General features: G+C 40.1%; 1 protein-coding gene across 16 annotated transcripts in view; it reads right to left on the bottom strand.

Annotated features, from left to right (window-relative positions):
* The window catches only part of HYDIN (HYDIN axonemal central pair apparatus protein), a 430150-nt gene that overhangs the window by 283954 nt on the left and 119525 nt on the right, over window positions 1-26671 (bottom strand). For all 16 annotated transcript variants that reach the window (XR_006702763.1, XR_006702764.1, XR_006702765.1 and 13 more), the window contains 2 exons: window positions 21592-21791; window positions 5325-5449 (listed from right to left, as the gene is read on the bottom strand). Coding sequence is in view for 13 of the 16 variants with exons in the window: in XM_045443449.1 (XP_045299405.1) it covers window positions 5325-5449; window positions 21592-21791 (325 nt within the window). In the remaining 3 variants the exon portion in view is untranslated. The remainder of the gene's footprint in view (window positions 1-5324; window positions 5450-21591; window positions 21792-26671) is intronic.

Below are 26671 nucleotides of genomic sequence, written 5' to 3'. Positions count from 1 at the left end.
ATCATCATTACCATTGAACACTGTGCTAAAGGCCTAGCTCTGCAAGAAAGAATAAGAAATAAAAGGCTTAAGGATTGAAAAAGAATAAAATTATCATTATTTGCAGATGACCTGATTGTATATATACAAAATCTAAAATCATCTACAGATAAACTGAGTCAGGAAGTTAATTTATCAGGGTGAGAAGATATAAAAGACTGATATACAAAAGTCAACTCCTTTTTTGATATACCCTCCAAAATTAAGAAAATAAAATTAGAAGAAAAATACCATACTATCTATAAGAGGAAAAAATGATAAAGTGTACTTCATAAAAATTAAATTCTTTTGCTAATGAAAAAACCCCATTAAGAAAATTAGAAAAATAATCCACTGTGAGGAGATATTCACAATAATTATTTCCGAAAGACTTATATTGAGAATATATTTTAAAAAACTACAAGTCAAAAGCAAAAGGACAAACAACCCCATAAAGAATAGGCAAAAAAATCTGAATACACATGAGAACAGAAAACATAAAAAGGTCCAAAGCACATGAAAAGGCACTCGACATTATTAGTCATATACAGAAATGCCAATTAAAAATGAAATACATAGGCTTTTGCTGACATTTGGCTGGTGATAACTTCATACCCAGTAGGATGACTAAAAATAAAAGGCTGACAATGACAAAGAGTTGATGAGAATGTGGAGTAACTGGAGCCCTCATCCACTGCCAGTGTTGGGGGGGCGGGTTGCGGTATGGAAAATGCTTCAACCACTTTAGGAAACTGCTTGGAAGTTTCGCAGAAAGTTAAGCAGTTAAGCGTATACCTACTCTAGGACCCAGCAGCTCCACTCCTAAACATTGACCTGAGCAAAGTAAAAACATATGCACACATACAACTCGTACAAAAATTGTTATTAAAGCTTTGTTCATAATCGCCCCAAACTTCAAACGGTCTAAAGTTACACTAACAGGAAAATGAATGAACTGTGTATAACTGTACAGTGGAATGCTTCTCAGGAGCAAATAGGGAATTTCTGATACACGCAACAACATGCATAAATGTCAAAGACATTATGTTGAGTGAAAGAAACCAGACACAAAAGAGGATGTGCTATGTGAGCACATTTATTTGAAGTCCAAGAACAAGCAATACTAATATGGAGTGACGGGACCCCAAATGTCTAGGATGGGGATGGAGAGACTGATTGGAGAGGGCATGAGGGACTCTCGGAAGCCGTGGATATTCTCTGTCTCACAGGGAGTGGTGGTTACACAGGTATTTACACGTGAAAAAAGTCATCAAACTGTACAGTGAACATCTGTGCATCTTATTGTGCCTAAATTATACCTCAATAAAAATGTAATTAAAAAATCACTTACACAAACATACAAAATATTGAATGTATAGGAGTAAATCTAACCACAGTGTTTGAGACTTCTACCCAGAAAACTGCTGAGAGAAACTAGAGAAAACGTAAATACATGAAGGGATAAACCGTGTTTATAATATGATATATGGAGAGGATTACAGAATAGTAGGAAATAAATAATGCTGAACGATGTGAAAAAAGACATAAATTAGAGTCGATTTTACCAGCAAATTAAACTGAGGTTTGAAATAACCAAACTTCTCAACAAAATACTTTTTAAACTACTTTAAAATTGATCCCTAACCCTATAGGATAATAAGAACATCAAAGTGAGGTGAAGAATTGTAGGAAATAATGTGGTACCAAGGCTGTCTTTTGTGGTAATGGCTTCTGTTAACCCTTGAGCCTCTCCTTTACTGCATTGTGTGCATGTGATGGCAGATAAAGTCGAGGGCCTGCCTGAAGTGGGGATGCTAAATCCAGAATTTACAAAACACAAAAGGGCAGGAGATATGATGGGGTTCAGCACACACTGTCCCAAAATATGGCACACCTTGGCATACTATTTCAAGTGGAAGGAATCCGAGAAACGGCAGATAAGAAAGCATTTTCTGATCTTCCACTGAAGCAGGCCGTAAGACCCACATGTGAGAAGTACCCTCCTGTACTTGGATGAAAGGAGCAGACTTGTCTGGAGACAGAGGAACATTGAGAGGAAGTTGTTTTCCCAAGTTTACTACACTTAGCTCATACCCCTTTTGGTCCTAACACATTTTTCCACAACTCTACTCTTCATCAAACCTAGCAAAAAAAAAAAAAAAATACCCAGGTTTAACTACTTCTTCAAGGTCTTCATTTCTTTCTGAAAGCTCCCATGCCAAGGTGAGATGGGGAAATGGGAGGACCCCATAAAAATCAGCTTTTGTTCTTCTTCCTGCTTTCTGTTCTTGCCAGGACATGCAACCCCAGCCCACTTTACACATGCCTCAGAATGCCCTCCTGGTAAGGGACAAGGAGTTCATGATTCCTCTAGAATAGATGATATCTAAGGAAGGGCCAGGTGAGAAGGACCTGAGGAAGCCAGCATATGTGCATTCCAGACCAAGGCTCTATACATCTTGATGCCAAGGTTCCCTGGCTCCAAGAATAACACCTGGGCCTTGGTCTTCTAACCAGTTCCTGGATGCCTGAGGGGACACGTATACCAGAATCCGAACAAAGACAACACCCCCTCCTTCCCTTTCTGAGTTTGTGGAATGCTGTGTCTGTATCTGAGCTCTCTGTATCTTCAATAAATTCTGCTCTTATTTCCTGTGGGCTCATGTTTGATTTCCATCCTACATGAAGCCGAGGACCCTCTTGGCTGCTCCTGCAGGACCCCTCTGGGTCCCCAGACTCAGCCTGCCTGCATCAAAGGAAAACTTATATTAAATAAATGTATGCTTTTCTCTTCTTGATCTGTCTTTTGTTACAGGGCTCCACCCAAAAGCCTAGAAGGGTGGAGGAAAAATATGTTTTTCCTCCCCTATAGATACTGTGGTTGAAAACCATCATAAACAATAAACAGAAACTAAATAAATAAATAAATAAATAAATAAATAAATAAATAAGCAGATATAATATATTTAAGTGATGAGATGCAGAACGAAAATAACGATGTTTAACATATTCAAGAAATAAAAGGGAAATTTGAAAAATGAAAGAGTAGAGAGCAATCAGATTTAAGAACAGAGTTAATCAAGAACCAAATAAAATTTCAGAAAGCAAAATACATACAAGAATGGAAAAATTAAAACTCAGCAGATGAGGGGTACCTGGGCAGCTCAGTCGGTTAAGCGTCCAACTCCGGCTCAGGTCATGATCTCACAGTTCATGGGTTTGAGCCCTGCGTCAGGCTCTATGCTGACAGCTCAAAGACTGGAGCCTGCTTCAGATTCTGTGTCTCCCTCTCCCTCTGCCCTCCCCCTGCTCACTTGCTCTCTCTTTCTCTCAAAAACAAATAAACATTAAAAAAAAAACCAAAAAAACAAAAAAACCTCAGCAGATGAGACTTCATGGAAGAGGGAATTAGTGAATGGAGAAGAAAGTATCCAGAGAAGTGCTACAAAGAGATGGAAAACATAAAATAAAGGTTAAAAGGAATAAATAGTAAAGTAGTAATAGAAACAGAACAATAGAGTAACTAAGTGGAATTCCAGAACAAGATAATAGAAGGGAGAAGAGCCAATAATCTATATGGGGAACAAAAATTAAACACAGCCCCTACCTCACACATATACATATATGAATTCAAAGATCACCCATCAACCTAAACGTTGAAGCTACAACTATTACCCTCTAAAAGTAAACATAGGAGACTATGTTTGTGATCTTGGAGAAGATAATCATTTCTTAGCAAGAAGGCAAAAAGCATTCATCTTAAAGGAATATCATTGGGAATGCTGACTTTATCAAAGTTAAAAATTTCTGCTGATCAAGAAACATGAAGGGAATGAAAAGGCAAGCTACGGACTGGAAGAATATATTAACGGCACATATATCTGACAAATGGTTAGTACTGAGAATATCAAGTTATAAAGTACTCTTACAAATTAATAATAAAAGAAAAACAACTCAATAAAAAATGAGCAAGACTTCAACAGACACTTCATTAAAAAAGATATATGAATGGCCAGAAAGCACAGGAAAAGGTGCTCAACATCATTAATCAGATGAAAATTAAAACCACTAGAGGACCTAGCTTGACACTACTTGCCTGTCTAAAATAATCAAGACAACACTATGTGGTAGCAGGAGGGAAAAAAAGACAACACTTTATTGGCAAGGATGTGAAGCAATTGGAAGTCACACACTTTGTTGGTGGGAGTGTAAAATGACACAACTACTTCGGAAAAATGGATGTCCCTGCTGTGTTATAAACTGTGCTTTTTACCTTCCTCTCTTGTATTACATGGGCCAAAGCTTTCCCCTTTTTGCTTAAGCTGGTTCAGATCAGGTTTGTCTTGAGAGCAGCCAGGGAATTCTGTCCTACACTAAAAGATAAGATATGTGGATGGTACCACTGGGTATGTGTCGCTGTTATGCCAGGCAATGTGGAATTTGGACCGCTTAACCACAGGTCCATAGGCAAGGACTCGAACGTCCCGCTCAGATATGCATCCACAAAGCCAGAAAGTCTGAACTGTGAACTACATGTCATTTGTTACTCTTTCCCTGGCTGTGCCCTTGTGTTTTCTGCCTACAGTGGCCTTCTGATGCAGACAATCTGGGTCAATAAACATGAATGGTTAAAGAAGAAGGGAGAGGAAAATGAGAAAAATCATGAAATAATAAATGGCAATGGTAAAATATTAATTTGAAAACCAACTTTGGGGACTTGCATAATGTACATGCAGTCCACACAACCATAAATTAAATATTAGCAAAAACAACCGTATAATTTTCATGATTATACAGACTGTGGCCTTCAAAAAATGCTAGTGGCAGAAGACACAGTACTACATTTAAGTAAGACATTAAGTAAGATACTTGCACATTCCAAGAATTAAAGCAGCTGGGCCTTACATAGACTAGTGGGTACACACAAGAACATTCTGAATTGGAGTTCACATTTTTATGATGTTAGACAAATGCAGTAATAAATCAAACGGAAAACATGGTATTAATTTACCTTCAAGTTCCATGTACATATAAATAACCTTAAACTATCTGTGTGACTGCAGGGTATACTTTCCTTCCAGCGCTCTGTATTTCTCAGGCTTTCAAGCACTGGAGAAACCAGTCGGGTGGGATATACATCTGGATCAACATTATTTCTGTTGGAGACATTCATTCTTCAGTTCTTTACCTTGTGGCTCTTAGCTTACTCTAATGCAGCCAAAATAACCACCTGCTACTTTGCTTCACCATATTTTCCACTTGACCTTTCTTAACATGTAGAACTTTGGACAAAGAATAACACATACCTGTGTCATAATGCACAATAAGTCTTTTGCTGTGATTGCCCACAGTCTGTGGCTCAAAGTCCACTTCCAGTTGCATGGACTCTCCCACATTAAGAGTTCCAACAGGTGGCTCTACGGAGAAAGGCCTGCAGCACACATGGAGACGCACCATCAGAACACATCCTGACACGTGTGAGAGGAGGAGGAGGAGAAGATACAGACAGGACTTGTAGTTCTGTAGACAGCTCAGACCCCCCCGCCCCAACTGAATGAATCAGAGGTACAGTATACTTTACCCCCTAATGTGAAAGATTTGGGTTTTAAGGTTAAAATAGCAGTAACAGATCAACAAGTCTAAGAGAAATTTAAATGGTATCATAATATTCTTGTTTGTGTCCTTGCCTTTCAGCCATTCTTTTAGCATTCATTGGGTGATTCCAGCGGTCAGACTTAAAACATGTATGCAAATACTGTAAGCTGCAACAGAAAAGTACCTTCAAAGGGATAGAAATCAAGTTTTGTGACAGTTCAGTGAAGTTTTCATAATGGAAAAATATATCAGAGTCCCAAAAGATCACACAATCACAGGAAGATAATTTGAGGGCAGTTTAACAAGGGGTCTATTGAAAAGGGGCTTAGCGATATACAGGAACTACAAGAGATGATACAATCCCCCAGGGCTATAAACAGTAAAGCCTTTATGACCTCTAGGCCCAAAGAGCCAAGGAGCAGCGGTGGTTTTGAAGCCCACAAGAGTCCTACTTGAGAATGCTGCCTTATGAGGAGCAAAGAGCTTCAGTCAAGACAGACAGCCCAGGTGGCCTCACAGAGAAGACACTAGGGGAGAAACTGTCCTGACCTCACATCCTCCTGTCTCATCACCTGCTGGGACCCCTACTGGCTGAACCGAACTAGAAGCCAAAGCCTTGGGAGTCTGCTGACCTAAGCCATACAGGTCAGCCCTCTGGGTGACAGCAAGCTGGAGAAGGGTGGAGAACATTTAGAAAGGCAAACTGGGGGGTGTCTGGGTGGCTCAGTCGGTTATGCGTCCGACTTCAGCTCAGGTCATGATGTCATGGTTCATGAGTTCAAGCCCCAGGTCAGGCGCTGTGCTGAAGCTCAGAGCCTGGAGCCTGCTTCAGATTCTGTGTCTCCCTCTCTCTCTTCCCACCCCCCTCCCCTGCCCACCCCCATTCATGTTCTGTCTCTCTGTGTCAAAAATAAATAAACATTAAAAAAAAAATTTTTTTTTAAAAAGGCAAACTGGGGACAAGTCCTGTGTGGAAAATAGAATTTGGGCATGTAGACATTATGGAGTGATAGGGTAGATTTGGGAACAGGAAATAGTTTCATCTAATTTCCCTGGAAGTACCTTAAATAACTTACAGCGTTCTTCCTTTTCAATAAAAAACCCAGCCCATTTAATTATTTTCATGGTCCATTTCACTTCTCTAAATTGCTAGTTTTTCAAAGTAATGCGTTGTACAATGTATCTGGCAGGCTAAGCTGCTTCTGATTATTTACTTCCATCACAACCATTTTTTAGTTTCATCCCTTAAATCTTTCCTTAGATAATGAATTTAATGTCAGAAAACCTGAACTTTCTTCGGTGAGGAGACAGCTGTGGCAAGGGTAGCACTTGGTGGTACCTGTGATCATCATTGCAAGATGTTCAGTGCTTCCTACCACGGGCAACTGTTTATTTCCTCTGGGTCTCTCTACTTAGATCTCCCTCTACTTTCACTTCTTTATCTTCCCATGCCTTTGTGATTTTCCCACACCTACAGCACCAATCCTCCAGCGAACTCCGGGCATTTCTGTCGAGGCTCTATGCAGTAGTGGTCCTTAGCATGAAGCCACCTAAGAAGTTCAAAATCCAGCTCTGCCATGACCTTACAGCAAGTCACTGAACATTTTGTCTCTATGGGGGTGATGACAGCACCTACTTCATAGGGCTGTAGGGAGGACTAAAGGAGCTGGTACAGGTGAAGAGCTTAAAACAATGCCTGGCACATAGGAAGTGCTAAACAAGTGTTTATTATTATTTATGTTATCTCTCTCACTGGCAGCCTCTAGATGGGAGATGGCCTGAGGATGATCTTGGCTGTTTAAATGAGTTCAAGGTCTTATTATTCTCCTCTCAATACTTCACACTGCTCTAGGGATACTGTAAAAAACATACACAGGTAGTAACACATTCATCTTTGTTCAAACACCTTCAGTGGTCCTCATAATCTATGTAATCAAGTTCAAAGTCCTAGGCATTTGAGGTCCCATGCAATCTGCTCCCAACTACATTTTGCATTCTTATTAAACACATACATCTGTCCAAATGTCCCAAACATCTGTCACATTCCAAGTCAGAATGGGGAGGGACAGGGTGAGAGGGCTCTGCTCTCTACACTTGAACCTCACCTAGCACTGCACCACCTCCCTCTTCCAACTAGACTGTGCCCTCTACATAGACCACTAAGGTCACACAAGAATACTTACCATTTTCCACAGGTCAAATTCTCCCAAAGCCACTTAAAATTGCTCAGACTCAAAGCCACCTCTTAGATAGACTCTTCCCTGATTCTCGGTCTTGTTAACAAAGTCTCTTTCCTCTCAGAGCTGTGACTTTCTTTTCACTTCTTACTTCAGTTCACCTTGTACTACAGTTAGTTTTCATGCCTGGCCCTGTCAATAGCTACAGACTCTTGACATGACAGGAAAGGGAAAGCAAATAAACTTCCATGAGCATGGACTCCATACTGGGCACTACACTGGGCACCTTACATATGCCAAACCTTGTAATCCTGGAAAAAACCTGCAGTAAGTAGGTACTATTATTGCATTTTAGACATGAGAAAATAGATGCTCCAAAAGGGCAGGCAACTGGCCCAAAGTTGCCCAACAGGTAGTGGTGGAGTTGCCTTCAAGTTCAAGTTCTTCCTGCCTACCCAAACCATCCCTGAACATGGAAACCAACTAGTTAGGCTTATCTTTGTGTCTCTCACCCCCCACACAGTTCTGTACTCACAGAAGTCTCTCAGAAGAGGTTGTAGATTGAATTATAACCAACTTTCAGAGTGAAATAAAAATATCTGTAATCATTAAATAATCTTTATAACATCTTGGTGGAACAAAAAAGGAACAGACTTTCTGTATCTCAAGAATCCCTGCTTCCTGAGATGAAGGTAAGTCATCCAAAATAAATCTCACAGCCTTAAAAGTTTTTTCCTTCCTTATGGCATCAGTAAGAATCTTAAGAATTGACAACTGGGCCCAGTTTCCTGACTTTGGGAACAATGTTGTGATATTTTCTTCTTTCTTTGCTTCCCTAGTTTCTAATATTTTTCTTCCTACATGGTGCTTTCATTTTCTTTTCAAACATTTCTTGGTGGCAAAAGGCACAGTTTTGAAATCAATTGGATAGCATTATCTCAGTTGCAAAACCCAAGCTAATTTTCTATGGACAAGGAGACCCCTCTCTAGGACCTCCAGAAATCCAAATTCTATACAAAGGTAACAGATACTTTCCTGTTGTGCTCACTGTGGGGTTTATATTACATTCAATTTCTTCAGCAGTTAAAAAATCACCTGGGATCACCAATGTTACTTAGCCTAAGCTTTCTCAATAAATCAGATGTTAATTGGGTAGAGTGTGTTAAGTTCTGGTGCTTAAACATTGTCTATAATTCGATTTCATACTTCATTTTTACCACAGGCAGACAGGCTGAACTGGCTAGAAAATATCAAGTATCAGAAAATGCTCTTAACTAAGAGGTAAAAGGCATTGTCTCTCAAGGGCATAAGGCTGGCTCTGTCTACCAAAATGTTTGGTTTTGATATAATATTCTCATTAATACTGAGTGCTTGATTAGGGACAGAACCGGAGCTCGTGAAAAATCAGGTGACATAACAAAGATTTTGAGTTTTCATTCAATTCCCTATAAACTGCTCTTGAAAACTAATATTCTAGTTCAATTTAGATTCAATATTTTAGCAAAAGATCAAGATTGGCTCTGTTATATTAAATATGGAATATAATATTAGTATGTTTTCTTCAGACAATCTTTCTTATTAGCTGATTCCTAACCTGAGGTTTTAGATTTTGAGATTGCTTCCTAAACTTTTCTATTGCACCTTCCAAAATTAATCTTACTTTAAGAGTCAAAATTATTCTGGTACCTACTAGACTTTCACATCAAATCTGTAATAAAGTTGAAGAGTAATTGTTTATGTTCTCTGTATATTTTACAGTACATTGCAACTCCTTTTATTCATATAAAAACCATTATGCCTCTTTTATAGTACTGGGAGCATTTTTTTTTCTTTAAATTATTGTACAGGTTTATAGCTGTAGCTTTGCCTTTGTGATATACTGTTGGATAGGCATCCTATAAACATTTATTGAGCACTTATTTCTTCTAGGCACTATATTTGATGCTAGGAAAATACAAATGGAAAGAGTTAGATACAACCTTTGCATTTGAGAAGCTCATATTCTAATGAGGGCAACAGACAGGCAAATAAAGTTTTATTTTTAAAATTTATATGAACCCAACCATTTATAAACTTAGCCATTAATTAAACTGTTATTTCAATAAAAAGAATATGATCTGTTTTTTAAAGAATTTCCCATGAGATACTGTTTCTAACTGTGTATTGACTCTAAACGGGACCAAACAGGAGACCCTAGATTTTTTCACTGCAAAGTCTCACAGTATATCCATTGCCCTCCCATGTCTATTGGCAATCATATTAAGTGAAAGAGTGGTCCTCACCCCTGTGGGGGCAAGAAAACCACCTGTGCATTTTTTAGAAAGGATGCTTGTCAGGGCATCTCCCCAAGATTCTGATTCAATGCAATGTGACCACAAGTTCGATTACATCCTTTCTCATTGTAGCCAGCAAGGTTCTCAGTTGAAAACAAAAGAAACCAACTCTGGCTAACTTAAACAGAAAAGGGATTTATTGGAAGGATTTGGGGGTAGCTCACAAAATTGACAGCATGGTTGGAAAATACAATTTTGTGGAAAGAACATGAAATTACTGTATCATGAATAGATACTATATCTAAACAGAAAAGCAAAAATATTTGCAAACAGGGAATTTGAGAGATTGATGAGAGAGATGAGAAGCCCAACTTAAGATGGTGAGATTCCTCAGCGGTTAGTAACAGCAGTTAGCCATTTCCACTCCTGGGTTGGAGACACAAGAAGAGGAGGAAGTGTTATCAGATCCTGGGGACCTGGAAGAAGTTGAAACCACGGCAGGCTGCTCTGCTGACAATTAGAACCAGAGAGGAGATGGTTCACTGCTGGGGACTCTGCTGAAGTCTGAGAGGGAGGAGGAGAAATGCCCTGGCTGTTTGCTACCCTGCAATCTCCTTCTAGTGCCCTCCCCCTTGCCCCTCAGTGGTCAAACCCAACAGGAATCCAGCTGGCCTAGGCAGCTAGGAAGGCTAACAGCCCAGAGATACTGAATAGAGCCTGGGAAGGGCAAGGAGTGGATCTGAGGGTAAGTAAGCCCAGAACTGGCCCATGTTAGTTCTGATCTAGGCTTTTTCTATTAATTTACTGGGGGAACTTGGATAAGCCATTTCCCTTATCAGGCCTTATTTCCATCATCTGTAAAATGGGAATGTTGGACTAGAGTTTCTGATGTCGTTATGATTACTAGCTAGCCCTTGAGTGGACTTACCATTTTACCTTGCAAGTATTTCTATATTAGGAGAAGATGATTGGCATTCATAGTTATATGGATAGAAAAGTTTTAGATCTTGTCATGCAACTTCACACTATGAAATCCATGCAGTGATTTTGCTTCACTTTTGTATGGCTATGATATATAATAAGTTCCATTTATGTGTAGTTTTTAGGATTCAGTCAAACATTCCAGGAAGATATGCTGCCTGCACCTGGTTTTCCACCTTGAGCGGGTTTTATTTTTCACAGGAAAAATACCAGTGTAACAGGAAGTTTTTAATGTGTATTATGGAACGTGGTTGTGGAAGGCCCTTTTAAATAAAAAAAGGTTCATGCTTTCTAACTCATGGTGAGCCAGTTAACCTGCTTCTTTTTCCTTCAGTCGAACTCTGTGAATCTCACAAGATGGCAAAGTCTCTATAGGCACTTATGGACAATGTCAAAAGACACTAATCTTCAAAAGAACTTTGCCTTTGCCTTTGCTGGTTGACTTATAAATTAGCTCAACGGGTCTTGCTTCTACCTGGGATGCAGAAAGCTAGAAAGAGGTTGCCCACCCTAACAATGAAGAAAAGCCAGCTAAACAATAAAATCACAACTTTTCTCGAACCAATCAGAAAGGAGATGTTGCAGAGCAAACAAGGAGCCTGAAATCTAAAGATGGACAATCCACCCGCCCTCAGGGGAGATGGGAAAGGTACAGACCGTTATACCTGTGGCAGACAGAACTTCCCGCCAGGCAGAAGTAACAGCAAGAAAGAATGGAACAGAAAAACATGTTTGAAGAGATAATGGCTGAGATTTTCCAAAAATAATGAAAGATCTAGGAAGCTTGGAACCTCATGCAGGATGGAAACCAAAACGAAACAAAAGCAAAACAAAATCCTTAAAACAACAAGACCAAAGACAAAAACAAAACCCACATCTAGACATATCTTATTCAAATTGCTAAAAATCAAATATAAACACAAAATCTTAAAGGCAGCCCAAGAAAAAAGACATAGTTATGTACAGAGGAACAAAGATAAGAGTTATGGCAGGGTTCTCTTAAGAAAAATGTAAGCCAAAAGACAATGAAATGACATCTTTAAACTCCTGAAAAAATTATGCAGAACTGTCAGCCCAGAATTCTAAACTGTAGAGAAAATACATTTCAAAAATGAAGGCAAAATACTTTCTTTCAAATAGACAAAACAGAGAGAATTTCCAATAGAGCTGTGCTACGAGAAATATTAAAAGTAGTTTTTCAACCAGGAGAAATAGGATACCAGACATAAACTTAGACCTACATAAAACTGTTCAGAGATAGTGATGCTCCTGGGATGCTCCTGTGAACAATAAACACAAATCCCCTCCCAAGGGATGTGCCTTCCACCCACATTATGGCAGCCCTACCACCTACAATATGGCAGAACAGGTAACCTGAAAGCTCTTCCACCAGAAAATACCTAGAAAGACTGGATAAAATATAACCTATACAAATGTGCAGCTGAACATGCATTAAAAAAAGGCAAATCTACAGGATTTAAAAGCAAAGAGGAAGCTAAGAACCAGAGCAGTTAGTCACTGAGCTAATGCTAGGTCTGACCTGGATTCTCAATAACCTTAAAGCCCTGGTCATTTTAGTTTGTTTGTTTTATTTAAATTCAAGTTAGTTAACATATAGTGTAGTATTGGTTTCAGGAAATTTAGTGATTTATCACTTACATATAACATCCAATGCTTAACCCCAATAAATGCCCTCCTTAATGCCCATCACCCATTTTAGCCCATCCCACAGCCACCCCCCTCCAGCAACCCGCAGTTTGTTCTCTATATTTAAGAGTCTCTTATGGGTTTCTCTCCCTGTCTGTTTTTATCTTATTTTTCCTTCCCTTACCCTATTTTCATTTGTTTCATTTCTTAAATTCCACATATGAGTGAAATCAAATATTTACCTTTTTCTGACTGATTTATTTCACTTAGCATAATACACTCCAGTTCCATCCACGTTGTTGCAAATGGCAAGATTTCATTCTCTCTGAATGCCCAGTAATACTCCATTGTGTGTGTGTGCACACACACACACACACAAACACACACACACACACACAGACACAAACACACACCACATTTTCTTTATCCATTCATCAGTCGATGGACATTTGGGTTCTCTCCATAATTTGGGTATTGTTGATAGCACTGCTATAAACATTGAGGTGCATGTGCTCCTTCGAATCATTTTTGTATCCTTTGGATAAATACCTAGTATTTCGATTACTGGGTTGTAGGGTAGTTCTGTTTTTTATTTTTTCAGTTAACTTTATACTGTTCTCCAGAGATGTTGCACCAGTTTGCATTCCCACCAACAGTGCAAAAGAGTTCCCCTTTCTCCACATCCTCACCAATATTTGTTGTTGCCTGAGTTGTTAATTTTAGCCATTCTGAAGGGTGTGAGGTAGTATCTCATTGTGGTTTCGATTTGCATTTGCCTGATAATGAGTGATAGTAAGCATCTTTCCGTGTGTCTGTTGGCCACCTGGGTATCTTCTTTGGAAGACTGTCTATTCATGTCTTCTGCCCATTTAGTCACTGGATTATTTGGTTTTTGGGTATTGATTTTGATAAGTTCTTTATAGATTTTGACTACTAACTCTTTATCCAATATGTCTATTACAAATATCTTCTTCCATTTCATTGGTTGCCTTTTAGTTTTGCTGATTGTTTCCTTCACTGTGCAGAAGTTTATCTTGATGAGGTCCCAATGTTCATTTTTGCTTTTGTTTCCCTTGCCTCCAGAGACATGTCTAGTAAGAAGGTGCTATGACCAAGGTTAAAGAGGTTGTTGCCCATTTTTTTCTTCTAGGATTTTGATGGTTCCCATCTTACATTTAGGTCTTCCATCCATTTTGAATTTATCTTTGTGTATGGTGTAAGAAAGTGGTCCAGGTTCATTCTTCTGCATGTTGCTGTCCAGTTTTCCCAACACCATTTGATGAAGAAACTGTCTTTTTTCCATTGGATATCCTTTCCTGCTTTGTCAAAGATTAGTTGGCCATACATTTGTGTGTCCATTTCTGAGTTCTCTATTCTGTTCTATTAACCTATGTGTCTGTTTTTGTGCCAGTACCATACTGTCTTGATGATTACAGCTTTGTAATACAGCTTGAAGCCCAGAATTGTGATGCCTCCAGCTTTGTTTCTCTTTTTCAGGATTTCTTTGGCTATTCAGGGTCTTTACTGGTTCCATACAAATTTTAGAATTGTTAGTTCTAACTCTGTGAAGAATGCTGGTGTTATTTTGATAGGGATTTCACTGAATGTGCAGATTGCTTTGCATAGTATGGACATTTTAACAATACTTGTTCTTCCAATCCATGGATATTGAATGGTTTTCCATTTCTGTCTTCTTCAATTTCTTTCATAAGCTTTCTATAGTTTTCAGGATATAGATCTTTTACCTCTTTGGTTAGGCTTATTCCTAGGTATTTTATGGTTTGGGGTGTACTTGTAAACAGGATTGATTCCTTGATTTCTCTTTCTGTTGCTTCATTATTGGTGTATAGAAATGTAGCCAATTTCTGTACATTAATTTTATATTTTGCGACTTTGCTGCATTCACCTATCAGTTATAGCATTTTTTTCGTGGAGTCTTTCAGGTTTTCCATGTAGAGCCCATGCTGTCCGTGAAGAGTGAAAGTTTGACTTTTTCCTTGCCAATTTGGATGCCTTTTATTTCTTTTTGTTGTCTGACTCCTGAGGCTAGGACTTCCGGCACTATCTCGAACAACAATGGTGAGAGTAGACATCTCTCTTGTGTCCCTGATGTTAGGAGGAAAGTTCTCAGTTTTTCCCCACTGAGGATGATATTAGCTGTGAGGCTTTCATATATGGCCTTTATCTTCCTTTTTGAGGGTACCTACTTTCTTTCAAAAAAGGATGCTATATATTGTCAAATGCTTTTTCTGCATCTATTGAGAGGATCATGTGGTTCTTACCCTTTCTTTCATTAATATGGTATATCTTTTATTGACTGATTTGCAAGTATTGAACCAGTCCTGTAGCCCAGGAATAAATCCCACTTGATCATGGTGAATAATTCTTTTAATGTACTGTTGAATTTGATTTGCTAGTATCTTGCTGAGAATTTTTGCAACCAGTTTCATCAAGGATATTGGCCTGTAATTCTCCTTTTTAGGGGGGATTTTATCTGGTTTTGGAATCAAAGTAATTCTGGCTTCATAGAATGAAGCTTTCCTTCCATTTCTATTTTTTGGAACAGTCTGAAAAGAAGAGGTATTAACTCTGTTTTAAATGTCTGGTAGAATTCCCCTGGGAAGCTATCTGGCCCAGGACTCTTGTTTTTTGGGAGATTTTTGATAACTAATTCAATCTCTGCTGGTTATGGGTCTGCTCAAATTTCTATTTCTTCTTTTTCACTTTTGGTAGTGTGTGAGAGTCAGAATTTGTTAATTTCTTCCAGATTTCCCAGTTTGTTGGCATATAATTTTTCCTGTTTCTCTTAGAATTGTTTGTATTTCTCTGGTGTTGATTGTGATCTCTCCTCTTTCATTCATGATTTCATCTATTTGGATCCTTTCTCTTTTCTTTTTGATAAGTCTGGCTAGGAGTTTATCAATTTTGTTTATTCTTTCAAAGAACCAGCTCTTAGTTTCATTGATCTGTTCTACTGGGGGTTTTGTTGTTGTTGTTCCTATATCATTTATTTATGCTCCAATCTTTATTATTTCCTTTCTTCTGGTGGCTTTAGGCTTTACTTGCTGTTCCATTTCTAGCTCCTTTAGGTGTAAGGTTAGATTGCTTCTTGACATAGGCCTGAATTACAATATACTTCCCCCTTAGGACTGCCTTTGCTGCATCTCAAAGGGTTTGGATTGTCATGTTTTCATTTTCATTCCCTTCCATTATTTTTTTAATTCTTCTTTAATTTCCTGGTTAACTTATTCATTCTTTAGTACGATGTTCTTTAACCTTCACATATTTGAGGGCTTTCCAATTTTTTTCTTGTGATTGATTTCAAGTTTCATAGCCTTGTGATCTGAAAACATGCATGGTATGATCTCAATCTTTTTGTACCTGTTGAGGGCTGATGTGTGACCCAGTATGTGATCTATTCTGGAGAATGTTCCATGTGCACTCGAGAAGAATGTGTAGTCTGCTGCTTTAGGATGAAATGTTCTGAAAATATCTGTTAAGTCCATCTGGTCTAGTGTGTCATTCAAAGCCATTGTTTCCTTGTTGATTTTCTGCTTAGATGATCTGTCCATTACTGTAAGTGGGGTATTAAATTGATACCATTGATAATGGCATCATTATCAATGAATTTCTTTGTTATTAATGTATATACTTGGGTGTTTTCAAGTTGGGGGCACAAATATTTACAATTATTAGATCTTCTTGATGGATAGATCCCTTAATTATGATAAAATGCCCTTCTTCATCTCTTGCTACAGTCTTTGGTTTAAAATCCAGTTTCTCTGACATAAGTAAGGCTACTCCAGCTTTCTTTTGACATCCATTAGCATCATAGATGTTTCTCCCTCCCCTCACTTTCAATCTGCAGGTGTCTTTAGATCTAAAATGAGTCTCTTGTAGGCAACACATAGATGAATCTTGTTTTCTTTTTTTTTCTTTTCTTTTTTTTTTTTTTTTTGTTCATTCTGGTACTCCATGTCTTTTGACTGGATCATTTACTCCATTTACATTCACAGTGATTATTGAAAGATATGAATTTAGTGCCACTGTGTTACGTGTATACTTGGTGTTTCTGTGATGTTCTCTGATCCTTTGTAGTCTTTGCTCTTCTTTTTTTTCCTCCACTCAGAGAGTCCCCCTTAAAATTCCTTGCAGGGTTGATTTAGTAGTCAAGAAGTCCTTTAGTTTTTGTTTGTCTGGGGAACTTTTTTTTTTTTTTAACGTTTACTTATTTTTGAGACAGAGAGAGACAGAGCATGAACAGGGGAGGGGCAGAGAGAGAGGGACACACAGAATCCGAAACAGGCTCCAGGCTCTGAGCTGTCAGCACAGAGCCCGACGCGGGGCTCGAACTCACAGACCGCGAGATCATGACCTGAGCCAAAGTTGGATGCTTAACCGACCAAGCCACCCAGGCGCCCCTGTCTGGGGAACTTTTTATCTCTCCTTCTATTTTGAATGATAGCCTTGCTGGATAAAGAATTCTTGGCTGCATATTTTTCCCATTCAGCACATTGAATATCTCCTGCCACTCCCTTCTGGCCTGCCAAGTTTCTGTGGACAGGTCTGCTGCTAACCTTATGTAGGTTAAGGACCTTTTGTCCATAGCTGCTTTCAGAATTCTCTCTGTATTTTGAAAGTTTCACTATGATATGTCATGGTGTTACCTGTTTTTGTTGATTTCCAGAAGAGTTTTCTATGCCTCTTGAATTTGAATGCCTGTTTCCTTCCCCAGATTAGTGAAGTTCTCAGCTATAATTTTTTCAAATAAACCTTCTGTCCCCTTTTCCCACTCTTCTTCTGGGACTCCTATGATACAGATATTGTCTTGTTTTATGGAATCACTAAGTTCTCTAAGTCTTCCTTCATGATATAATACTTTCCTTTCCCTCTTACTTTCAGCTTTATTTTTTCCCATAATTTTATCTTTTATATCACCTATTCTCTCCTCTGCTTCTTGAATTCATTGTGACTATATTCATTCAGTTTTGCATCTCAGTTATAGCATTTTTAAAATTTCAGTCTGACTAGTTTGTCCAGCTTTGATCTCTGCAGTAAGGGTTTCTCCGGTGTCTTCTATGCTTTTTTCAAGTCCAGATAGTAGTCTTATGACTCTTGTTCTAAATTCTTGTTCAGATATGTTGCTTATATCTGTTTTGAGCAAGTCCCTGGCTGTGATTTCTTCTTGACCTTTCTTTTGGGTCAAGAATTCCTCCATCTTATCATTTTGGCTAAGTTTCTGTCTTTTGTGTGTTTTAATAGCATGTTATGTTTCCTGCAACTGAGAGTAATGCTATCTTAAAAAGGGGTCATGCTCTGTCCAGGGCCTGGAACTTCCAGAAGTGTTTCTGGTGTATGCTGCGTGCACTATTTTGGCTGCTCTATCCCACTGGTCAGTCTTCTGCAGAGCTCCTCCCTGCTTGCAGTGGAGAGTGTTTGGATCTTTAGGTGTTCTTTGATTTGTTTGCTAAAATAAGCCTGGCAAAAAGAGGGGAAAGCCAGATTCCAAAAAAAAAAAAAAAAAGAGAGAGAGAGAGAGAGAGAAAAGGAAAGGAAACAACAACACCACCACCAGAGAATCAAAAAACTATAAGTCTGATTTCAAAGAAGAAGAAAGAAAGAAAAAGAAAAAAAGAAGACTGAGTTATAAAAAGAGAAAAGGAAAGGGAAAACAAACAAAAAAATAAGAAGAAGCTATGAGCCTGATTCCAAAAGAAAAAAATAAAGAAAAAGAAGTGGAGGAAAAAGGTAAGTCTGGTTCTATTTCCACCAGAACTGCAGGGGTTGTTTTGAAGCACTTGATTTTCAGTACACATGGTGCATGCCGGGTGCTGGCTGTGCTGGTCTTCTGGAGGAAATGCCCCTTGTAGGCTCAGAGTCAACCTTGCTCCAGTAAATAAGCAGTTGCCAGGCACAGAGGGGCAGGTTTGATGTAAGGGGGTCCCACCTCCACTGGAGGTCGCTGTGCTGCTCCCTCAAGTCCCACTGTGTTAGTGTTGAGGGAAAAATGGCTCCACCCCAATCTTTCATTCCCAGACAGGGGATCTCACACCCCCCCCCCCCCCCCCCCCCCCCCGCTGTTCAAGCATCCCTCCTAGAATAGTGAGCCCTGTGCCACAGCTTTCCTGCATTTTTTCTTTGGTGCACACCTGGGATTCAAAACCCAAAGTCTTAAAGGACCTGGCACTGCGCGAACTGCCTCTCGAGTAGAGGCTCTTCACGCTGTGTCTCAAGTCCTCTGTTGCTGAAAAACAGCCCCACGCCTGCATGGTGCAAGGACTCTATGACGTAGCACCGCTAAAAGCAGCAAAAAGGTCATACGCCCTGTCCCCTGCCAATGAAAGGCCTTTTGCTGGCACCTACATGGTCTTTTGTCCTTGGACAGGCAATATACCCTTTTCCAAAAGTACTCCACGAAGGAGAATGTTCTTTCCCAGTGTACCCGGAGATCCCCACACCATGCTATGCACTCTCAAGCCAGCTCCCTCCCTCTCCCCAGGAGTGCACACCACAGCTCTGCTCCAAAGTCGCATACTTCCAAAACCTGAGTTTGAGCTCCAAATGCTGTTTGAAAAAAAACAAAACAAAACAAAAAACCTGTGACACGCAGTACTTCTCTCTCCGCAGCACGTGATCCGGAGAGGTTTTCCTCTTGTATGAACTTGATGCCGCACTCTCTCAACTCCTCTCTTTCTCACTTTTGTCTCTCTGTGGATAGGTTCCCTCCCTCTTTGCAGCACTGCCGTTTTTCTCTTCTCCAATTCATTTCCACACACCCCGCACCTGTCATACTGTCTCCCTGCAACCACAGAGAGCCTTCTGCCAGTCCACAGATTGATTTCCTGAATATTCCAAATGATGTGACCTCAATAGAGCTGTGTTTGAGGGACAAGGACAGCCCACCGTCTGTCTACTTCTCTTCCATCTTAACTCCTCCCGAAGCCTAGTTTTTAATAGCCCTGCTAGATAGAGCAGGAGACAAAACCTTGAGACTGTTAAGTCAGGGGACAGGTAAGAAAATCCCCACATACACTGGCGAAACTTAAAGGACTAAAACATTCTCCCATTAGCACAAGGAAAAATGTCTGTCTTGATTTAAGTGAAGGAAACAAAGTTTCTCTAGAGAATTCATAACTCTGGACATGTGTCTTATGCAGGTTTGAGGTTTGACTATACATTATCAGTCCAGGAACCGCTAAGCCAACAAATTACCAGAAGAGAAATCTACACAGTCTAACCTTTAGGAACTAATTTGACATGCCCTCAAATTGCAAAGGACTCCATAATAATACCTTTCTGAAAATGAGTTCACAATCCAGACCAATACACACATTACTTCTTACAAATTCATAGAAAAGAACTTGACCCTCTGCTTCCTGTCTTTCCAAGCTGGTCATTCTTGTTATGGCCCCACTGATTTAACACCATGCATATGCCCCATGACAATCGTTCTTACCCATCTAGTAAGGGAGTTCCTCAAGAGCAAGGGCTGTGTCATCGTTTTGGTGTCTACCACACTATAGCTACTCCATAAATAACCAGAATAAATTCCTCTCCTTCCCTTACTATCTATGTGCTCTTGAGCAAAGCTGTACAACCTGTATAGTTGTACAACTATGCCTCAGTCTTCTCATCCTCAAGGTCAATGCACGTGGAGTTCTATTTAACTTTCATCTCTGTGAACTCTTCTGCCTCCCTCTTCTATTTTAAAGGACACACGGGCCCACCCAGATAATCCAGGATAATTTCCCCCATTTTGAGGTCAGCTGGTTAGCAGCCTTAATTATATCTGCAGTCCAAATCCCCCCTTTGTCATGTAACACTGTATTGTATACACTGGCAATAGTTCATCTGAAGAAAAACAACAACAACAACAACAACAACAGCAACAACAACACCCACTAGTTAGATAGCACTTTCTATGTACCAACAGTCTGTTTATTTATTTATTAAAAAAATTTTTTAATCTTTATTTATTTTTGAAAGAGAGACAGAGTGTGAGCAGGGGAGGAGCAGAGAGAGAGGGAGACACAGAATTCAAAGCAGGCTCCCGGCCCTGAGCTGTCAGCACAGAGCCCGACGAGGAGCTTGAACTCACGAACCGTGAGATCATGACCTGAGCCAAAGTCGAACGCTCAACTGACTGAGCCACCCAGGCGCCCCTATTTATTTATTTTTAAAGTAAACTCTGTACACAATGTGGGGCTTGAACGCATGACCCTGAGATCAAGAGTCACTTGCTCTATGGACTGAGCCAGCCAGGCACCCTCTGTGTGTGAACAGGTTACATTTATCGATTCATTTATTCCTCACAACAACCCTATGAAGCAGCTACTACACTTTTTCCCTTTTTTTTTTCAGCCAAGGAATGTGGCACATGAAGCAAGGAATGTGGATGGCCCCCAGAATCTGGAAAGGGCAAAGAAATGGATTCTCCTTAAAGCCTCCAGAAAAGAACACAGGCCCACCCACACTTGAATTTTGACCCAGTGAGGTTTCTGGTCTACTGAAATACCAGATAATAAATTTGATGCTTTAATCCAGTAAGTTTGTGATAACTTGCTACATAAGCAACAGAAAACTGATATACAGCCAGTTAAAAAAATCCCTGTCAAAACGCAAATATTTATTAATAGATTTCTCTATGCTAAATAGAAAGACTTTTATCAACATTTCAGAAAAACATCTTTACCTAAACCCGAGGTCACTCAAAGGTAACCTTGAATTTCAGTTTCCTCTCTGGCTGAAGAGGAAGTTTGGCCCACCTCAGTACGGTCTCTCTGCCTTCCCGCCAGAGACTGTAACAAGCAATTCTACCCTGAATGCTATTCCAGCAAATTACTTGCGATGACTCGATTTAGCTATAATCAATCAAAACCAAGAACTGAAGGAATGCATACCTATGAGTTTTGATGCGAAACACAGCATCTTTGTTGCCAATGTTTCGTACCAGCAGAATCTTCTGAGTGCTGTATTTGACAGGGCAAGTGGAAAAATTCAGCTTGTCAGGAAAATCTAGGATGGCTCGTGCACCTCTAGCTTTGATGGGTACAATAAACTTTTCTCTTTCAGTTATGCAGGTCAACATATGGGCATAATCCTAAGACAGAAGGGTACAATCATTATTTGTGGAAATGCCAACATGATCAAGATAAATGTGCAAGAAATATGGCCATATGCCAGCTACCTTGCAAAACAACTTAATATACTCTGTGAAAGCTTCTCAAGACAATTATAGATATACTTTCAATGAGATACTCTTTGCTGAGAGAAAGGGAACAGTTCAAGTGTCAACATTTACAAGTCAGGAGAAGTTTATGCTTCATGTGTTTAGGAGGTGGCATGGACACCAGTCAAGGGTCAAGTTTTCTTTCTTTCCTTCCTTCTTTCTTTTTCTTTCTTTCTTTCTTTCTTTCTTTCTTTCTTTCTTTCTTTCTTGAGAAAGATTGAGGGTGCAAGTGAGCAAGTGGCAGAGAGAGAATGAGAGAGAGAGAGAATCCCAGGAGGGACAGAGGGGGGAGAGAGAGAGAGAGAGAGAGAGAGGAAGAGAGAGACGGGGGGGGGGGGGAGAGGGGGGGAAAGGGGGGGGAGGGAGACAACCAGGCTCACCTGAAGTGGGGCTCATGTTTTACCCAAAGGGGCTCATGTTCACCCCAAGAGGGCCTCGTGATCACCCCAAGCAGGGCTCAAGCTCACCTCATGTGGAACTTGAATTTACAAACCATGAGATAATGACCTGGGCCAAAGTCAGATGCTTAACAAGGACGAGCCACCCAGGCCCCGAAGCACATTTTTCTTTAGATCAGAGGAAGTTCACACCAGTTCCTCACATCCTCCTTCTAGACCTATTTATCCTTCAAGCCATTATATTAATGGCTCCAATTTATGGTCTCTCTAAGCCCATAATCTGCAACATGACTTTGCAGCTTCTCCATCATGAGTGCAGCCAGTCTATTTCTCCATCCCATGCTTTGACCAATGGAATGTGGCAGAAATGATGCTGTGCTAGTTCCAAGCTGAGACCTCAAGAAGCCTTGGGCATTTGCAGTCTTGCTCTTGGAACCCTGTCACTGCCATGTGAAAAAACACCATCCAGCTTATTGCAGGATGAGAGCCCAGATGTCCCAGACATGTAAGCCATGCCAGAGCAGCCTATAGCCCCAGATATGTGAGAGAGCCCAACCCAGATGAGCAGAATTGCCTACCCAACACATGAGTGGGCCCAGTCAAGACCAGCTGAACCAGAGTCTCGTGAGCAATAATATTTATTATTTGAAACCAATGGGTTCGGGCGTGGTCTGTTACTATATACAATAACTAACTGATACATAGCCCAATTCAAACCTCATCTGTTCGAGCCCCATGTCGGGCTCTGTGCTGACAGCTCGGAGCCTGGAGCCTGTTTCGGATTCTGTGTCTCCCTTTCTCTCTGCCCCTCCCCTGCTCACGCTCGTCTCTGTGTCTCAAAAATAAATAAAAACATTAAAAAAAATTTTTTAAATAAAATAAACCTCATCTGTCATGCAAGGCCATCACTGACAATTCTAAATAAAAATGCTGAGGTCCAAGGCATATATCTTCCCCAGTCTTGGATTTAAATGCAACAGAAATGCTGAATTAAATTGCCCCTTCACGACATTTCATAAGATAGGAAAATAGAACTCTCATCCTCAATGTACCAAAGAAAAAGTAAAAATGGAATGTTCACCAACAAACAAAACTAAATATAAAAGGAAAGTATTAACAGTCCCAAGAATAGACCAGAAGCTCAAAAGTTGCTATGAGAGGAATTTGTTATCTAAACCAGGCTTTTTTTTTTTTTCATTTTAAGTTTTCCCATCATTTAGCAGCAAGGCAATATTGGTAAATGTCAAGTCCACATCAAATTTAAATTTCCTTTCAGTAATCATGTAGTAAATGGTAATAAAAGGTGGAGGTTTTAGAAAAACTCGCTTTGGGCTTTCAGTATAGAGTGGGAATGGGGATGTCTGACATATAGATTGACGTATAAACCTGGGGGTGCACTCCATCTCACGTAACCCACAGGACGAGTATAAAGCAGTGGTCTCCCCGATTAGTTTATCTATTCAACCATGTTTGTTAGTGTTCAGGGACCAGGTACGGAGCTCGGTTTGCAAATGAAGCAGGAAACACAGACACGGATCACTTCAAGCTTACGTAACAATGGAGATCGTGGAAAGTTAATAAAGCATATCTAATATACAATGTAATACATATAAAAAGAAATATAAAGATAAAAGAGCCAGGAATACTCGTGTGACAGAGCCCTGTGCACCTGCAGTCTCTCTGTCTCCCTGAACTCCAGACTCACACCCAGCTGCCCAGTCAGCATCTCACTGGATGTACGTCACAAACTTAAGCAGATTAATGCCACTGGCACAGACGCCCCGTCGAGGAGGAGTGGGACCGAAATCCAGCCCACTCTGCTGGCTCCAACTACATCCGCCCAGAGGGGAAGCCTTTTTCTCATACCCACAAAGCCTCCACGATGCCATCTGAGGTCCTGCTCATGGCCTGTTTCCTCACTGCCTCCCTGTCTCAGTACTGCTATCTCCATTGTTCCAGGGGCCTGGATTGGAAACCCTGGAATGAGGCATTCTTGATTACTGTATTTCTCAATTTCTCAGTAAATTCTGTAGAACTGACCTTTCAAACACATCCAGACCATGATCACTTCTCATCTCTGCCCTGCCACCTGGCCCTCGCCATTCCTATCTTTCCTGGGCAAATGGACTCTATCTACTTCAGCTCTTGTTCCCTCACAGTCTGTTTTCCACACAAGGGCCCCAGGGGTCTGGCTCAGGTTGTTCCTCTGCTCAGCGTCCCAGGATGAGGCCTGTGAATGCTACAGCCTGGTGCTCAAATCACTTCTCTGGCCAGAGCCTCTCCCCCGATTGCTCACTCTGCTCCACAACAGGCATCCTTGCTGCTCCTTGAACATGCTAGAACTGCTCCTCCTCCAGAGCCTTCAAACCCAATGTTCTTTCTGTGTAGAACACGCTTTCCTCTAGTTACTCACATAGCTCACTCCCTCACCTCCTTCAGGACTTTGCAAGGGTCACTGAGGCCTCCCTGACAGTCCTATTTTAAACTTACTCCTCCCCCTTCTATGCATCACTCCCCAGCCTTTCCTCCTGCTTTAGTTGCCCCCAAAGCATCCAACATAGCATATATTTTACCTATTTGTTGAGTCTAGTATATGCCTGTCCCTAGAATCTCCAACGTCAACAGGGACTCTGGCTATTGTATTGATTTCATATATCCAGTGCCTAGACAGGGCCTAGGACACAGTAAACATTCAAAAAATATTTGCTGAGTGCACGGAAATGAGTAACACAATGTTGGGCAGTAATGAGTGGTGAAAAATGAAGCATCAGAAGGGGATGGAGAGTGTTCGCTTGCTTTTTCACATGGCATGCTTGGGAAGGGCCTCTATGAGCAGTGACATTTCAGCAGAGATCTGAGCGAATTGAGACCTGAACCATGCGCGGATGGATGGCACTCTGGGCAAAGTGTGATTTGGAGCCAGTGGCCAGAGGTCAGGAGAGGTTAGAGACCTGGCAGCGAGGTTGTAGGGGCCAGATCGCGCCAGATGTTGTAAGCCAGTTGGGACCCGAAAAAGGCCAAAAGCATCTGATGCTGAAAGCTGATCATGATGGACCTGATTTATGTTTTAGAAAGATCACTAACTGCTATGTGGGCAGAGAACTCTAAGAGGTTAAAATGCGAAAACCGAGGCCAGTTAGGAAGCCCCTGCAACAGTCTGGGCAAACAGGACAGTGACCTAGCCGAGGGTGGTAAGTGCTTCATCTAGCATTTGGTGGGTAGCAAGCACTCCTTAAATGCTAGCTGTCATTAAAATGTTGTATTAAATATAATGATTTGTATAAGGCATATGGGAAAAACTCAACTTGTGTTTCCTCTTATTGTGACGATAATAATAATGATAACCCTAATGATAATAATAACAATAATACAAGATAATTTCAGAAAGCAACAAGAGCTTTGAAGAAAATAAAACATGGTAAAGTGATAATGTTGGAAGGGGCTGCTTTAGGTGAGAACAACCAAGGAGGATTTCCTGAGGAGGTGATCTTTGGGTGGAGACCTGAACAGCAAAAGGAGCCAGTGAAGTGAGATCTAGGAATGGATTGTTCCCAGAAAGAGGAATTGCAAATGTAAAGGTCTTAAGGTAGGAACAAGTAATAAAAATTAATGGGAAGTATTCATGAAATGTATTAAAATTGAGTTGTTGGACTCAGCTCTTCAACTGATTCCGGTTTGTAGACGGTTAACACCAGGCTCAAAAATTATGCTATTCAGACATAAGGGAGTACAAATTACATTAAGCACACTTGATCCTAGAAAACCCCACAGAATTCACCAACGAAATAATCTACTCTGATTACATCAGAATCCTAAAGAGATAAGTACTGTTTTCATTTTTTCTTAGTGGATCAAACCCAGCAAGCAAAGTTTTTGTTGGGAATTAGGAACCAGAAAGCTTCTGGCACATGTGGAAACTTCATATTAACTGAGGATTTGAGAGAAAGAAAAAAGATGCTACTGAATCCAGAATGAGATGTGATCCCAAAGTAATTTGTCTTATTTTATTCTGTATTTACACATTCTCTGCCTTGTTCTATGAGGAATTGAAGACAGCCTAAAGTAGTTTAGAAGGCTAATTGAAATATTCACAGATATTTTCAAACTTCTCAAATTTCCAAATGAGGAAGATTTAAAGTTTGATCTGAATGACATGTTTTTATCATAATCAATTCACATACTCATAAAAGAATATGAAGGAATTCTTTAAACAACTCCATAAAAATGTCTTCTAATCTCTGAAGTTCTATATTTAATATGACTATATTAGATTATGTAAAATACAATTATATACTGCTCTACTGACTGAAAATTAATTCAGATGTAATGCCCGGGGAGACTCTGTCAGCCTTC

Source organism: Leopardus geoffroyi, chromosome E2 (assembly GCF_018350155.1).
Source record: "Leopardus geoffroyi isolate Oge1 chromosome E2, O.geoffroyi_Oge1_pat1.0, whole genome shotgun sequence".
Taxonomy (NCBI): Eukaryota; Metazoa; Chordata; class Mammalia; order Carnivora; family Felidae; genus Leopardus; species Leopardus geoffroyi.
The sequence above is the reverse complement of the archived record's forward strand: the minus strand, read 5'-3'. Positions and strand labels throughout refer to the sequence as shown.